This window comes from Pteropus alecto, unplaced genomic scaffold (genome assembly GCF_000325575.1).
Source record: "Pteropus alecto unplaced genomic scaffold, ASM32557v1 scaffold24, whole genome shotgun sequence".
Taxonomy (NCBI): Eukaryota; Metazoa; Chordata; class Mammalia; order Chiroptera; family Pteropodidae; genus Pteropus; species Pteropus alecto.
In genome coordinates, this window is record NW_006439192.1 from 3,742,363 (window position 1) to 3,758,954 (window position 16,592).

At 31.8% G+C, this 16,592-nt stretch overlaps 1 protein-coding gene across 1 annotated transcript in view; it reads right to left on the reverse strand.

The window, feature by feature from the left end:
* Positions 1 to 16,592, reverse strand: part of LOC102879427 (disintegrin and metalloproteinase domain-containing protein 32) — a 149,365-nt gene that overhangs the window by 30,581 nt on the left and 102,192 nt on the right. The window contains exons 18-19 of the mRNA XM_015592805.1: positions 4,352 to 4,451; positions 3,017 to 3,176 (exon numbers count right to left, since the gene is read on the reverse strand). Of these exons, the coding sequence (XP_015448291.1) occupies positions 3,017 to 3,176; positions 4,352 to 4,451 (260 nt within the window). The remainder of the gene's footprint in view (positions 1 to 3,016; positions 3,177 to 4,351; positions 4,452 to 16,592) is intronic.

The window sequence follows — 16,592 nt, forward strand, 5'->3', positions numbered from 1 at the left end:
CTGGCCACTGATTTCTCAAAAGAAACTATGCAGGACAGGAGGCCTTGGCACAAAATATTCATGCCATAAAAACCCAGGATCTACAACCACAAATATTTTATCCAGCAAAGCTATCATTTTGAATCAAAAGACAGATAAAGAGCTTCCCAGACAAAAATAAGCTAAAGGAATTTATCAACACCAAGCCAGTATTACAGGAAATGTTGGAGGGACTTGAGAAGAAAAAACATGTATCAAAAACAGGAATAAAGAATGGTAACAGCTACATTCCTATCAACAAGTACCTCAAATGGAAAAACTTAAGCGCTCCAACCAAAAGACAGCATGGCTGAATAGATAAGAAAACAAGACCCCTATATATGCTACCTATAAGAGACTCACTTCAGATTAAAAGATATGCACACACTAAAAGGAAGGGGATGGAAAAAGATATTGCCTTGATGGACCTAGAGGGTATTGTGTTGAATGAAATGGGTTGGATATAGGAAGACAAATATTGCATGTGGAATCTAAAGAACAAAATCAATGACAACAACAATAACAACAAAAGCAGAAATAAAGTCATAGATACAGAGAATATTTAGAAGGATACTAGATGGGAGGGGGTTAGGGAGGACAAAAAAAGGCAAAGGGATTAAGGGGTACAAATGGATAGTTGCAGAATAGACATGGAGATACAGAGTATAGCATGGGAAGGATGGTTAATAATGTTATTATAAATATGTAAGAGGGAAGAGGGGTGATCACTTTGCGAGTTATGTGATCTCTGATCACTATGTTATACAACTTAAACTAGTATATCATTGTATGACAACTATAAGTGAAAAAAAAGCTCATTGGATTGTACAATGTAAATACAAGCAGCTAATTGTCTACTATATTTCAATAAAGATGAAAAAGAAAAAAATGTTTCCCTTTATGAAAATAAAATCTTTAATCTGATAAAAAAATGAAAAATGGATGAAAAAAAGACATACTAGGTAAATCTAACTTTCAAATAACAAGTTGGTATAGCAATATAAAAAAGTGACAACAGAATTTAGGATACAATTATTAATGATAAAAAGAAAACACACCAAGAACAAAATAACTAAATTGAATATCAGAAATTTATTCACTGCCTAAGAATATATAAAGCAGAAGTTTCAACAATCAGAAGGAAAGTCATGACATATTGGAAAACTTCACTTTCCAGCTCACAGAAAATAAATAAATTATCAAGCAGACAAGAAAAAAAAATAGTAAGTATAAAGATAATTTGAAACAGCACGATGAAACATTGCCACTTGTGACAACATGGATGGATCTTGACATTATCATGCTAAGCAAAATAACTGAGACAGAAAAAATTGAAAATGATATGATTTTACTCAGATGTGGGATATGAGTAAATGAAAGTAACAAATGAATAAGACAAAACTCAAAGACACACACAACAGTTTAGTGGTTACTATATGAAAGGGAGGGTGGGGGAGGTACATGAGGGTAAAGGGGGTCAAATATATAGTGACAAAAGATTTGACTTTGGGTGATGAACACATAATGCAATATACAGATGATGTATTATTGAACTGTACACTTGAAATCTATATAATTTTAAAACCAATGTCACTCCAATAAATTTAATAAAAAATAAAAATAAAATAAAAAGTTATTCTAAAAACAAAGAAACAAACATACCATGTCACAATAATCTCAGCATACATATCAACCACACATTTTTACAAAAATTGACTTCTTTTCCGGATCCAACATTTGAAAGTCTAAATAATAAAGTCAAGTTTCTCCCGATAAGTAATAAAATTGGAAAATGATTTTTATAGCAACAAAAATAAATCACATAACTGAAAACTAAAGAATAAAATTCAGTCATGATTTAAACAAGAAATCATACTGGAAATTTCTAATTTTTTGAACCGAATGTCAACTATATCTTAAAAACTGGAGAGGGTAGATAAAATGATATATAAAGGGGAAAGTTTTAGCTTTTAAAACATATGTTAGAAAATAAGAGATTTAAAATTAATAAACAAAGAATTAGATTCAAGAAAGCTAGATTTGAAACAGAGCAAAGGTCGAACAAAAAGGAAAAGAGCAAAACTTAAGTATAATAAACATAAAGGAAATATAAAGATCTCAACAAAACTAAACTATTTTTCAAATTACTAATCAAATAGAAAAACTTCTAAGAAGACTGATCATGAAAAATAAAAAGAGAAAAAAATGAAATTAGAATTAGAAGAGGAAATGTGCCTATAAAAAACTATAAATATTTAAAATTATATATAATTCTAGATATGGCACATGGATATGGCACATACAGCCATATGTGGTAAAAATAAGTAACATACATCAACTTTCAGATTTTTCTCTGCAGCGAGGAAGATAATACTAGAAGGAGATTATAGCTGTAGATGCAGTGGTTACCTCATAAAAAAATAAGAAAAATATTAACATTTTTTAAAATTTCTAATGGTGGGCAAATGGGTGTTTGAAACCTTGTTCTCCTTGTGTTTGAATTACTTTTTTAAAAAGTAAAAATATGTTGCAGGCTAAATTATAAATTCACCTTCTGAAGATTTTATACAAAAAAATTTTTTTAAATTATTTCATACATGAGGCAGCAATGCACATTGAAATATTTCATATATGATAAGGCCCAGAAATCTTCATTTTTAATAGTATTTATTAAGTATTTTCTGGTGTTTCTTCTTTAAGTGACACAGATCACTTTGAGAGCCACTAGGGTATTTGAAAGCAATAGATGTGGATACATTTGAGGTTTTCTTCTCTCAATTTAAAAGACAGACTTTGGCCAAGTTACTTAAACTACACTCCCAAATTTTTGTATCTCTAAAATGGGAATTTTCAAAATTATCACACATAATTAAGTGAGATACTAAAGTAGTACTCAAAGTCCCTGTAAAAGTCCCTGTTGCTGCTTATGATAATGTCTTATATATGATTAGATTCAAATGGTACTAAAGTTTAACTTCAGAACACAAATTCAATTTACCCACTACTTAGGGATTCCTCTTCTTTGGTGAACCACTTTTTCAAACGATTCCATGAAATAGCTATTACGATTGTTATAATGAGAACAGGTAAAGCAATATAGAAACCCAGAAGCCACCGGTTCTTTTCAGCCTTCCAAAAAGTTCTTTCCATGATTAAACCTAAAAATAAAAATACATTTTAAAATCAGGGTAAAAAAATTAAGCTGTCTAACTTTCAAGTTGCAGCAAACTAATTACAATGTTCTTAATTTTTGTTATTATTCAAATAACATGGACAAATAATATAATCATAATTCTATTATGATTCTTTGGACTATCTCTATTATCTCTCATTCTAAAAGAATAGAGACCAAGTTCTAGAAAGCTGCAACGTATTCTACATTATATAGAATCTACAGCAAAATCTCACCATAACACTGTTAATGGGACTGAAAATTTTCAAAAATATATGAAGTGGGATCGTGTGATTGCAAGGTTATCCAATAAATATTCAGTAACAAGATGCATTATCATAGAATTTCACTATATTTGTGCATATCCTGTTTTTCTTTACTAGATTGTTGGCTTTTTGACATTAGAGATCTGTTTTTATATATGGAACCATTGCAGTGCTACTAAAACAGCACTGGCATAAAAATCAGGAGACTTGATTCCTAACCCTAATTATGCAACTAGTTAGCACTGGGTGCCCAAAACATATTCTTTAAGATCCTTAAGTAGAAGGGCTTTATTTTGGTATTATACATCCCATGTGCCATATGACCAGCACCTAGCATATATTAGGAGTTCCATAAATATTTGCTAAATCAATGAATGAATAACATAAACTAAAGTCATGGTGAAAGAATTGAACATTGTGCTAGATGTTCAGAGATCCCTCTGTGATCTCTTTAACAACAATTTACGGATTTTTCTCATTTAAACTGTAAACCCCTTCACAGTAAAAACTTATCTTTGATTTCCTTTATTTTTTCTATAATGAACACATAGTAACAGTGCTAGGCACAGAGGAAATGTTTGTGTAGAGCTGAGATTACAGGATCAATTATAAAAGGAGGAAATGTTGAAAGATACCCTTAAAGGTGAAAATCAATGATATCAGTAAATAAAAATTTTAAAAGATACTCTCAGCTTCAATCATGATATTTGAGAGTTAAAATTAAAAAAAGAGCAAAGCTAAGAAGGCATGTTTGGTTTCCATTTCTTGAAAGAAGCCTATTTACCTTTTAATTACAAATATTGGCTTCTTCCTCAGTGACAAAAATATAACTTTGTTTTTATGAAGATAGGCTATTTGAGAATTTTATTAAATGGATATGTAAATAGATACTTGCCTGGTTTTTCAAGCAATACAGAAGTTTCTCTGCTACTCTGCTGGCAATTTGGAGGTTGGAATCCCTGAGAACAATGACAATTCAACTTGGAAGTACACACCTAGGATCATTTTTAAAAATTTAAATGAGCATTTAAGAATATTTTCTCATAGAAAGTAAAATGATCAGACAGATCATCAACTTTACTTTTGTATTTTCATCTAGTGTAATTTTGTTTGATTTATTTAGAGAGGTAAACTTATAAATCAAATGATTTCATAGCCTAAAGCATGTGTGTCTGTGCACACACACACACAAAACTGCTTTAAAAAAGCTATGAAGGCTCACAATATTTGCATCGAGAAAATTTAACAGCTTCAAATGCTCACCTGAAAATTTAGAGTGCAATTTCAAAAACAGATATTTAAATTCTAATGACAATGAGACACTTTTAGTGGTGTGCTGTAGCCAGCTAGTACCAGCTCCCAGAGCTGACAGTACACATCTCTTCCCAAGTTCAGTGACATCATGTGGTATTCTGAAGTATTTGTACTTACAAATGAAGACTTTACCTCCCTCAGGTGGTTATTAAACATTTGTTTGTTTGTTTTTGCCAATCGCATGAGATTTTATTGGCAGTTTTAGAAGCAACACCTTGCTAGGTCAGTTGGTAGAACATGAGACATTAAATATTTAAGAACATAACACTGCCCTTGACCATTATCAGGTTTTACTTTTTATTTAATTAAATTTTTTTAGGTGTCATTGGCTAATAAAATTATACAGGTTTCAATTGTACAAGTCAATAATACGTCATATGTGTATTGCATTATGTGTTCACCACCCAAAGTTAAATTTCCTTATTGGTATTTTTTTTTTTTTTTGCTTTTATTTGCTTGAGTTTTAGGCAAAGGCTTTTTGTATTAGAAGCAGATACCAGATACATAGATACAGCATAGCATTAGGAACTGCAGGTTTCTATAATTAATAAATTAATTATCAAATAATAATAATAGCAAACATCTTTATGGTGCTCACTATGTGTGAGTTTTTATTCTGAGCACTTTATACAGATTTACTCATTCAATCTTTACAACAACATTGTGAGATCAGGACTATTATTATTACCCCTTTACAGATGAAAAAACTGAGGCAAAAGTCACATGGCTGGTAAGTGATAGAACCAAGATTTAAACCCAAGCAACCTGGTTTCAGAAGCCCTGCCCTTGACCATTATGCTATGCTACCTCTCAAAATAATATAAAACATCTCTCAGTTTCTAAGATCTCAATTTAAGAACATGAATCTAATTTCTCTATTCCACAGCTTCGATGTACAAAGGAAAAAGGTACTGTGTTCAGGGTATCCAATGTCCCATCATACCACTTTCATGATGGGGTGTGTGTGTGTATACTTTTACTCTGGAATAGTTCACATAAGTGATGTTGGCCTTCTTAGGAGACACTTGTCAGTTTGTTCTAATATCATGCTGTTACTTTTGGACCACATGGTTAAGGTGCGATCATCCAAGTTTTTCCTCTCTAAGTTATATGCTTCCATTATAATTAATAATTAATTTATAAGGAGATACTTGTAAGATGATGTAAGTATCTAGGTCCCATAAAACTTTCATCCACTAGTTTCAGCATCCATTGATAATTATTTAACTCAATTATTCCTTCTATATTGGTTATACTATAAGGGTTTTCCCTTATCTCCATTTATTTATTCAGTTATTGCTATCAGTAATATATTACTGATATGGCCAAATGATCTTTGACAAGGGTGCCCAGACCACTCAGTAGAGAAAGAGGAGTCTCTTTAGAAAAAGGTGCTGGGAAAACTAGATAGCCAATGCAAAAGAATAAAGTTTCCCATACGTCATACCATGCACATAAATTTGAGTTAATATAAATTAACTCAAAATGGATTAAAGACTTAAATGTAAGCCCTAAGACTATAAAACGCAAGAAAAAAATGCAGAAAAATAGCTTCATAACACTGGACTACACAATTTCTTGGATATGACACTAAAAGTACAATCAACAAAAGTAAAAACAGACAAATGGGTCTACAACCTTAAAAACTTTTGTGCATCCAAGGATACAACCAACAAAGTGAAAAGAAAACCTATGAAATGAGAAAAGACTTGCAAATCATATATCTGATAAGGGGTTAATATTCAGAATATACAAAAACTCCTACAACTCAACAACAACAAAATCAAATAACCTATTTAAAAAATGAGAAAAGGACTTGAACAGACATTTCTTCAAAAATGATATACAAATGACCAACAAAAATATGAACAGATGCTCAACATCACTAATCATAAGAAAAAGGCAAATAAAAACCACAATGATATCACTTTATACCTATTAGGGTGACTACTATTTTTTTAAAAAATCACAAAAACAAGTGTTGGCAAAGGTGTGGAGATACTGGAATTCTTAAACACTGTTGGTGGGATTGTAAAATAGTACAATTGTATTGGAAAACAGTATAGATATTGTTCAAAAAATTAAAAACAGAACTACCATATGATCCATCAATCCAACTTTTGGGTACATACACAAAAGAATTGAAAGCAAAATCTCAAGTGACACTTGTATACTCATTTAGCACCATTATTCACAAGAGCCAAGAGGTAGAAACAATCTGAATGTCCATCAACAGATGATTATATTAACAAAATAGGGTATATATGTACAAAGGAATATTATTCAACCTTAAAAAGGAAGGAAATCATGTCATATGCTACAACATGGATAAACCTTGAGAATGTTATGCTAAGTAAAATAAGCCATTACTAAAAGGCAAATTCTGTATTATTCAATTTACATGAGGTATCTAAAGTAGTCAAGTTCATAGAAACAAAACAGAACGGTGGTTTGCAGGGTCTGTTGCAATGGTGGAAAGAAGAGTTGTTTAATTGGTACTAGAGTTTCAGATTTGCAAGATGAAAATGTTCTGGAGATCTTTTTCACAACAATGTAAATAAACGTAACTACTGAACTGACACTTAAAAATGGTTATGATGGCAATTTTTACATTGTTTTTTAAATAACTTTTTATTTTCAATTACCATTAACATACAATATTATATTAGTTGCAGTGTACAATATAGTGACTGCACATTCATACAACTTATTAAGTGATTACCCCCAATAGATCTCACACAAGACATAGTTTTTACACTATTATTGACTGTATTTTATATGCCATACTTTACACGCCCATGACTATTTCACAATTTGTTCCTTTTAATTCCTTCTCCTCTTTCACCCATGCTCCAAAACTGCCTCACCTGGGTAACGATCAAAATGTTCTCTGTATCTATGAGTTTGTTTCTGTTTCGTTTCATCAATTACTTTTTTTTTTTCAGATTCTACATATAAGTAAAATCATATGGAATCCTGAACTAGAGAGCCTGGTGTGGAGCTGAGACCCCTTGCTCTTCATGGGGGACCTCCACAGCCAAGATAGCCCTCTCAATTCTTAACCACCACATATGTGTGTGGGACCAGCCCATTCTGTATCTCCACCCTTACTATCAGTGCCAAGTGGCTTCTTACGTATATCCTTAGTTATAGGACTTCTGTCCAGCTAGACTTCAGGAAATTCTAAATGACAGTTGTCTTGTGGTTTAGTTATACTTTTGAGGTGGTCTTGAGAGGAGAGCACAGCAAGACTACTCTGTTATAAATGCCATAGTATATTATTAGTGTGTTTATTTCAAACGGTCAATTGTCTTTTTTAAAACATTTCAATGAAATGTAGTATTTCATATTTATCCACTTCTTTTTCATTTCTGGCACTCTTCATTACTTTTGTGTAGACCCATACTTACATCTGACATTATTTTCCTTCCACCTGAGTGTAGTTTAATATTTCCTGTAGTGCATAGCAATAAATTCTCTCAGATGCTTATATCTGAGAGATATAAAAAAGTATTTTCTAGCCTTAATTTTTGAAAGATTCTCATTGGATCTATAGAATACTAAACTTGACAGTTTTTTCCTCTCATTTAAATTATGCCATTTGTTTTTTATCTTACATATTTTCTGATAAGAAGTCTGAAGTCATTCTTATCATTCTTCCTCTGGAAATAATGGATCTTTTTCTCTGACCACATTTAAAATATTCTCTTCATTGTTTGTTTGATTATAATGTGCTTTTGTTTGTATTTCTTTGTGCTTTACTGATTTGAAATTTATTGATCTTCTTGGAACTTGAGTTTATGATTTTTATCAAATTTTAAAAATTATTTTAATATTTCCAGTCTCCTCTCTTTCTCTTCTCCTTCTGCAACTGCTGAAACATTTGATAGTATCCCTCTGGTTCATCTTTTTCAGTGTTTTTATCTTTTGCTTCCATTTGAATAGTTTCTATTGCCTTACCTTTAAGCTCACTGATATTATCCTCTGTTTTGCCTGTTTTGTTGTTAATCCCATTTGCAGAATGTTTCGTTTCAATTATAGCATTTTCCCATTTCTAGAAATTCCATGTGTATTTTTTCGTATCTCTCATTTCTCTCATTATGGTAATGTTTTCTTTTAGATCCATGAGAAAATTTACAATAGCTTTTTTTAAATTAAATTTGTTGAGGTAACATTGGTTAATAAAATTATTTGGGTTTCAAGCGTACATTTTGACATTACATATGTATATTGCATTATGTGTTCATTATCCAAAGATGTGGTACATATATAAAATGGAATATGACTCAGCTATAATAGCTTTTTAAAGTCTCTATCAGCTAACATTTCGGGGGCTATTTCTACTGACGAATTTTTTTCTCAAAGTATGGGTCACATAATTCTCCTTCTTTGCAAGTTTGTTACTTTTTAAATTTTTATGCTAGATATTGTCAATATTACATTGTGTAGAATGCCTGCATTTTGTTGTTTTCCTTTAAAGATTGCTGTACTTTGTGCTGAGAGGCAGTTAAGTTACTTGCAGAACAGCTTGATCAGGTTTGTTTTTAAGGCTTTGATAGGGAAAATTTAGAATATCCTTTTCTCTAGAGTTAATTTAGTAGTGCTACTAGTATGACACTTCTGGTATCTCTAATGATTATCCCAGGTTTTCACAAAATCTCTTCACTTTAATCATAACTCAAATATCTGCTGGCCCTCTGTAAACACTGAAATTGTTCAGCTTAAAGTACTCTCATTCTTTCCCTGATCTGTGGGGTTTCATATTCATGAACAGACCTATGAGGACCTCTATGCAAATTTCTGAAACTCTTCCTGCATATTACTGCCTCTTCTTAGGAACTCTGCCTTACAAATTCCATCCACTCATGGTATTGTAAACCAAAAACTGACATCAGGAATAGAGCCAGGGCAATCATAGGACACATTTCCTTGTTTCTCTTCTCTTAGGGAACAAAGTTTTATGTTGCTTATTGTCTAATATCTGAAAACTCTTCTCAAACATTTCTTTCCAATTTTCAAGCTATTATGGCAAGAGTATAATTAATGATCCACATATTCTTCCATACCCTCCAAACCAATGAACTTTTGAGAAAAGGGTAATTCTGCTTTTATAAAGGTAAATAGTAGTCTCATTGTTTCTCCACTATACCTTAAGTCTTTGTATGAAAAACAAAATATAGCGTATATCCCTGGAGATCTAATTATGGTCTTGAATACTATTTCTTTTTCAAAAGTATCAGAGTTTCCCATAGAGAGATTGATTCCACATATGTGACTGGACAATTAAAGAAGAATCTGTTTGTGTCAGAGATCAAGGATGACTTTCAAGGTACTCAGGAAGTCGTATTATTTTAATTTTTCCTTTATGATCTAGTTAATATAATAAAGCAATATAATAATTAAAAGTACAGCTACTAGACATAAGTGGGAAATTTTATTGTTAGTTTTAAGAGATGACTGTCTACCAAAAACCTCAATAATTTTATATAATTTAGCCAGTTGCCTGAATAGAAATAAATATGCAAATATCCTTAACTTTTCTAGACACAAAATGTAATGGTGAAAGATCCCTAATCACACTAGCAACGAAACTATGAAATATGTGAAAATAATTTTAACAAAGAACATGCAACATCATGTGAAGAGAACTGCAAAACTTTCCTTAAGACAGTAACAAAGACTTGAACAAATAATCCAAGATACAAAAATTAGAAAAGTTGACATATCAAATTTTATATTTAATTGATTTTTACCAATTGCTACAAAACATAAAACGATATTTTACCACTGTGAGAATAGGCCAATAAAATAAAACAGCCATTATGCATATCTGACAAATGAATAATATACATAGTACTACATCTTAGACACCACATGGAATTTAGAAGCCCAATAAGAAAAAGGTAGGAATACATCATTTTCTGATCAATGCATCATTATTAAATATATGAAAATATATTCAATCTCATCAATAGTCAAAGCACAGTTAATGAAAACAATAGAGAACTTTCTCTCACATATGAAAATGGCAAATCTTAAAAATAAAAGAGCACTTAGAGGAGACAAATAATTGAAAGAGGCATATCCATATGTTTATTATTATAAATTTATAAAACTTTCTGAAAGCATTTAAAAAATTTAAATGACTATCTTAAAAGGGATTACCGCCTTACACTCTATAATTCCACTTCTGGAATCTATCCTATTAAAAATAAAAGAATGCTTATAAATATTTATATATGTTTGTTCATCAAAGCAAATTTTGATAATAATAAAGAATCAAACATCATTTAATATTTAACACATGAGAATGGTTAAAATACAAGTAACATTATATATTATCATTTCTCATAACGATTATTAGGCAATGTTTAAAATATCAAAAAATTCTTAGGAACAAAAAGAACAAACTAATCAAAAGCAGACACCAAATATAGAAGACAATCTGGTGAAGGCCAGGGGAGAGGGGAGTTTGGGAGCTGGGAGAATGAGGTGAAGGGTTAAAGAAGTACAAATAAGTATGTGATAGACGGTCATAGGGATGGGGAGCATGGCATAGGGAATGCAGTTAGCATTAATGTAATGGCTAGGTGGAGAGCCAGAGGGGAGAAAGAGCAATTAGGGGGATTGTTTTATAAACTATATAAATGTCTAACCAATGTACTGTATACTTGAAACTAATAATAAAATTTAAAAAATTCTTAGAAGTCAAATGTTTTGTATTAAAAAAGCATGCTGGGAGAAGTGAGGTCAGCAGTATGGCAGCATAAAAGGACCTCCAAGTCTCTTCCCTTTAAGTTACAACAAGTTGGACAGATATAATTCAACAAAGAATTCCCTGCTCAACACACAAACATGTCTGTGACAGCTATGCAGAGACACCTGAAGTTAGGTTTATCTAAGTGAACAACAGAGATAGGACAAAGAAGAAAAAGGACAAAGACAGAAGCCTCCCGCAGACTCATGCTCACTGCAGCCCCATCATATGCAATAGTAGTGAAGGGCTGGGATGCAGTCCTCATTGGGTAGACCAGACCAGAGGGGCAGTGACAGCAGTCAGACCTGGGTGGCTGGCATACCCTGAAGGTGGGCCCAGGCACAGGAGCAGGGAAACAATGCAAAAAAAATTGCATTGCAGTGCTCCAAAGTCTACCAGCATCAAACAAAGGATTCCACAGACAGGTAATCTGCCAACTCCATCCCTCTGTGACCCACTGGACAACAAGATTCTCTCTCAGCAAATCATGAGAGAGCTGGGAGGCAAAAAAAAAAAAAAAACACTTTCCAATCTAAGTGGTCTTTACTCATTGCAGTAAGAGAAGAACTGGAATCTGCACACTCACTCCCCATTCCATCCCCCACCCATCACTGCACAACTTAGTGGAAGCGTCTTCAACTCAGAGCTGCCCTATGGGCAGCTTCTGGCTAAGGTGGGTAACACTAAGAGCACACAGGAGGAAATCCACAGCCTGTCTCTTCCAATCAACAGGAGTACTGCCCTGAGACCAAAGAAATCGGATCATGGAGGGGATGCCCACCTGCTGGAGAATATGGAGATTTTCCACAGCCTAGTTAGCACCACCCAATAGAATTCCCAGAAGCCTCAGCAGTGCAGGTAAGAGAAAAAAAACTTGGGCTTCTGCTCCACCTACTACAAAACAAAGAAATTCATGTTTTGTTTTCTCTACTTATCGATAAATTCATTTAAAAAGCAACTTACATTTCCACAAATGCCCAGGCAGAAAAATATCCATCAAGCACAACGAATAACCAAAAAGAAATTCAAAAAGAAAATTTAAAATCTCCAGAAAATAACCTTAAATATGTAATTTAAATGAGAGAATTCAAAATTGCAGTTTAGAAAAAAACTCAATGAGATATAAGAAAACTCAGAAAAGTAATTCAACAAACTCAGAAATAAAATCAATGAATAATAAAAGTACTTCACTAAAGAGATTAAAACTATTAAAAAGAACCAAATAAAAATTCTGGAGCTGACGAACACAGTAAAAGAGAAGAATGAATCCTAAGCTTAGAAAACACAGCAGACCAGATGGAGGAAAGCATTAGTAACACAGAAGACAGAAATCTAAAAATGACTAGGGGGAAGAAGAGAGAGAATTGAGATTTAAAAAAAGAAAAAAATGAAAATGCTGTGAGAACTATATAACTCCATTAGAACGAGCAATATAAGAATAGTGGGTATACCAGAAAGTAAAGAGGGGAAGAAAAAAACGTGAGAGCCTATTCAAACAAATAATTAACAAAAATTTCCCAAACCTTTGGAAAGAACTGGATCTTTGGATACAAAAAGCAAACAGAATACCTAATTATCTCAATCTAAAAAGGCCTTTCCCAAGGCAAATTGTATTAAAATTGCCAAAAATTAATGATAAAGAAAGAATTTTCAAGGCAGCCAGGGAAAAGCAGATGGTAACCTATAAATGAAATCCCTTTAATTATCACCGAATTTTTCACTAGAAACTCTACAAGCTAGGAGAGAGTGGGATCAAATATTCAAAGTATTGAAAAAGAGAAGTCACCAGCCTAGAATAATATATCCAGCCAAATTATCCTGTAAGTATGAAGGAGAAATAAAGACTTTACCAAACAGATAGAAGTTGAGGAAGTTTACCACCACAATAGCTGAATTACAGGAAATACTGAAAGGTGTTCTTCTACATGAAACAAAAAGATACAAAACTATGAGCAAGATAACTTAGCAGACAGAACCAGGAAACCACAACACTTGTTCAAAATAGGGCATCAAACACTTAAGAATAACATAAAAGTTAAAGGAGCTAAAAAAATTATTTAAAAAGAAGAAGACAATATTGCAATTTGGAAATGAACTCACAGCATAAGAAGGGGTAATTTGTGGCAATGAAAACATAAAAGAAGTTGGGGTAAAAGATTGAACTTGCACAGGTAAATGGAGATAAGATGCAATCAGAAGAAAAAGAACTACTGTACATATGAAACTTCCTTTTGCATAATTCTAATGGTAACCACAAAAATCTAGAATTGTAAAATAGTACATAAAAAAGAGAGCCACGAGAAAACAAAACATAAAATGGCTATAGAAAATCCTTTTTATCAATAATCACCCTAAATGTAAATGGACTGAAATCAACAATTAAAAGGTACAAAGTAGTAGTTTGTATCAAAAAAGAAAACTCTATGCTATACTCAAGAGACATAGCTCTGTTCCAAGGACAAACATAGACTCAAAGTGAAGTGATGGAAAATGATACTCTAAGCAAATTACATTCAGAGAAAAGTCGGTGTAGCTGTACTTATATCTGACAAAACAGAATTCAAGATCAAAAGGTAACAAGAGAAAATAATGGACATTTCACAATAATAAAAGGGACAATATATCAAGAATACATAAAACATCAATATATATGTACCCAACCTGGGAACACCAAAACACATAAAGCTACTACTAACAGAACTAAAGGGAGAAACTGACAAACATAATTATAGTAATATAACTAAATACCCATTGACAACTATAGATATTTCATCCAAACAGAAAACCAATAAGAAAATATTGGCCTTAAATGACATATTAGACCAAATGGGTGTAAATGATAATTACAGAGTTTTTCATCCCAGAACACCAAAATATATATTCTTCTCTAGCACACATGGAATAGCCTCAAATATAAACCATATATTGGGACATAAAACTTCCTAAATAAATTTAAGAAGATTAAAATCATACTAAGTATATTCTCTGACCATAATGCTTTAAAATTGGAGATCGATTGAAAAGAAAAAGTGAGAAGAACCACAAAAATGTGAAGATTAAAACATGCTACTAAAGAAAGACTGGGTCATAGAAGAATTAAAAGGAGAGATCTAGAGAAACAAACAAGAATGAAAATACAATATATCAAAACACGACGAAAGCGGCAAAAAAAAAAAAAATTCATATCATTACAGGCCTATCTCAAGAAACAAAAATGATCTCCAAAAAACAACCTAATATTAAATCTTAAAAAGCTAGAAAATAAAAAAGAGCAAATGAAGCCCAAACTCAACAGAAGGAAGGAAATAAAAATTAGAGTAGAATTAAATAAAATTGAAAACAAAAAGACAATAGAAAGAAAATTAATACATCAAAGAGCTGGTTCTTTGAGAAGGTTAATAAAATTGACAAACCCCTAGCTAGACTTACCAAAAAGAAAAGAGAAAAGACACAAATAAACAAAAGCAGAAATGACACAAATAAACAAAATCAGAAATGAAATAAAGTTACAATAGATATCACTGAAATACAAAGGATCATAACAAGAGTACTATAAAAATTATATGATACCAAATTTAATAACCTAGAAGAAATGGAAAAGTTCTTAGAAATATTCAACCTTCCTAGACTGAATGATGAAGAACTGGAAAATCTAAATAGACTGAACAACAATAAGGAAATCGAAATCATCAAAATCCTTCCAAAAAAGAAAAGTCTGGGACCAGAAGGCTTCACCAGTGAATTCTACCAATCATTCAAAGATTTAACACCTATTCTTTTCAAATTTTTCCCCAAAATTGAAGAAGAGGCAGTACTTCCTATCTCTTTTTAGAAGCCAACATTGCTTTGATACCAAAACCTGGTAAATAACACAAAAATGGAAAACTATAGACCAATATCTTTCATGAACACAGATGTAAAAATTCTAAACAAAATACTAACAAATCAAATACAACAACTCCTTTAAAAGATTATACATCATTATCAAGTGGGGTTCATATCAGGGTCACAGAGATGGTTTATTATATACAAATTGATTAATGTGATATACCACATAAAATAAAGAATAAAAAAATCATATGATCATATCAATAGATGCAGAAAGCATGTGATAAGATACTACAGCATCCATTTATGATTAAAACACTTAATGAAATGGGAATAGAAGGAAGGTACCTCAATATAATAAAGGCCATATATGACAAACCCTCAGCTAACATCTTAATTAATGGAGAAAAGTTAAAAAAAACTTCCCTCTAAAATCAGGAACAAGACAAGGCTGTCAGCTATCACCACTATTATTCAAGTTAGCATTGGAAGTCCTAACTAGAGCAATCAGGCAAGAGAAAGATATAAAAGGCATCTAATTAGGAATGAAGGAGTCAAATTGTCACTTTTTGCAGATGACATGAATTCTTTATAGAAAACTCTAAACATTCCACTAAAAAAAACTATTAGAATAAACAAATACAGTAAAGTTTCAGGATACAGAATCAATGTTCAAAAATCCATAGCATTCCTATATGCTAACAATAAAATTTCAGAAAAAGAAATGAAAAAAAATCCTTTTTTAATTGCAACAAAAAGAATAAATATCTAGGAATAAACCTAACAAGTGAAGGACTTATACTGAAAACTATAAAACATTATTAAAAGAAATTGAAAAAGACACAAAGCTATGGAAAGATATTCCACGTTCAAGGATTGGAAGAATCAACATAGTTAAAATGACCTTATTATCTAAAGCATTACACAGATTTAATGCAATCCCAATCAAAATCCCATAGCGTTTTTAAAGAAATAGAACAACAAAAAAAAAACTACCAGATTTGTATGGAACCACAGAAGAGCCCAAATACCCAAGGCAATCCTGAGAAAAAAAGAACAAAGCCAGATGAATCACTTTGCCTGACTTCAAATTACACTACAGAGCGACAATGATTAAAACAGCACAGTATTGGCCAAAAAACAGACACACAGACCAAAAGAATAGAATTAAGAGTCCAGAATTAAACTCTCATATATATATGGGCAAATAATTTTCAACAAAGAAGCCAAAAACATA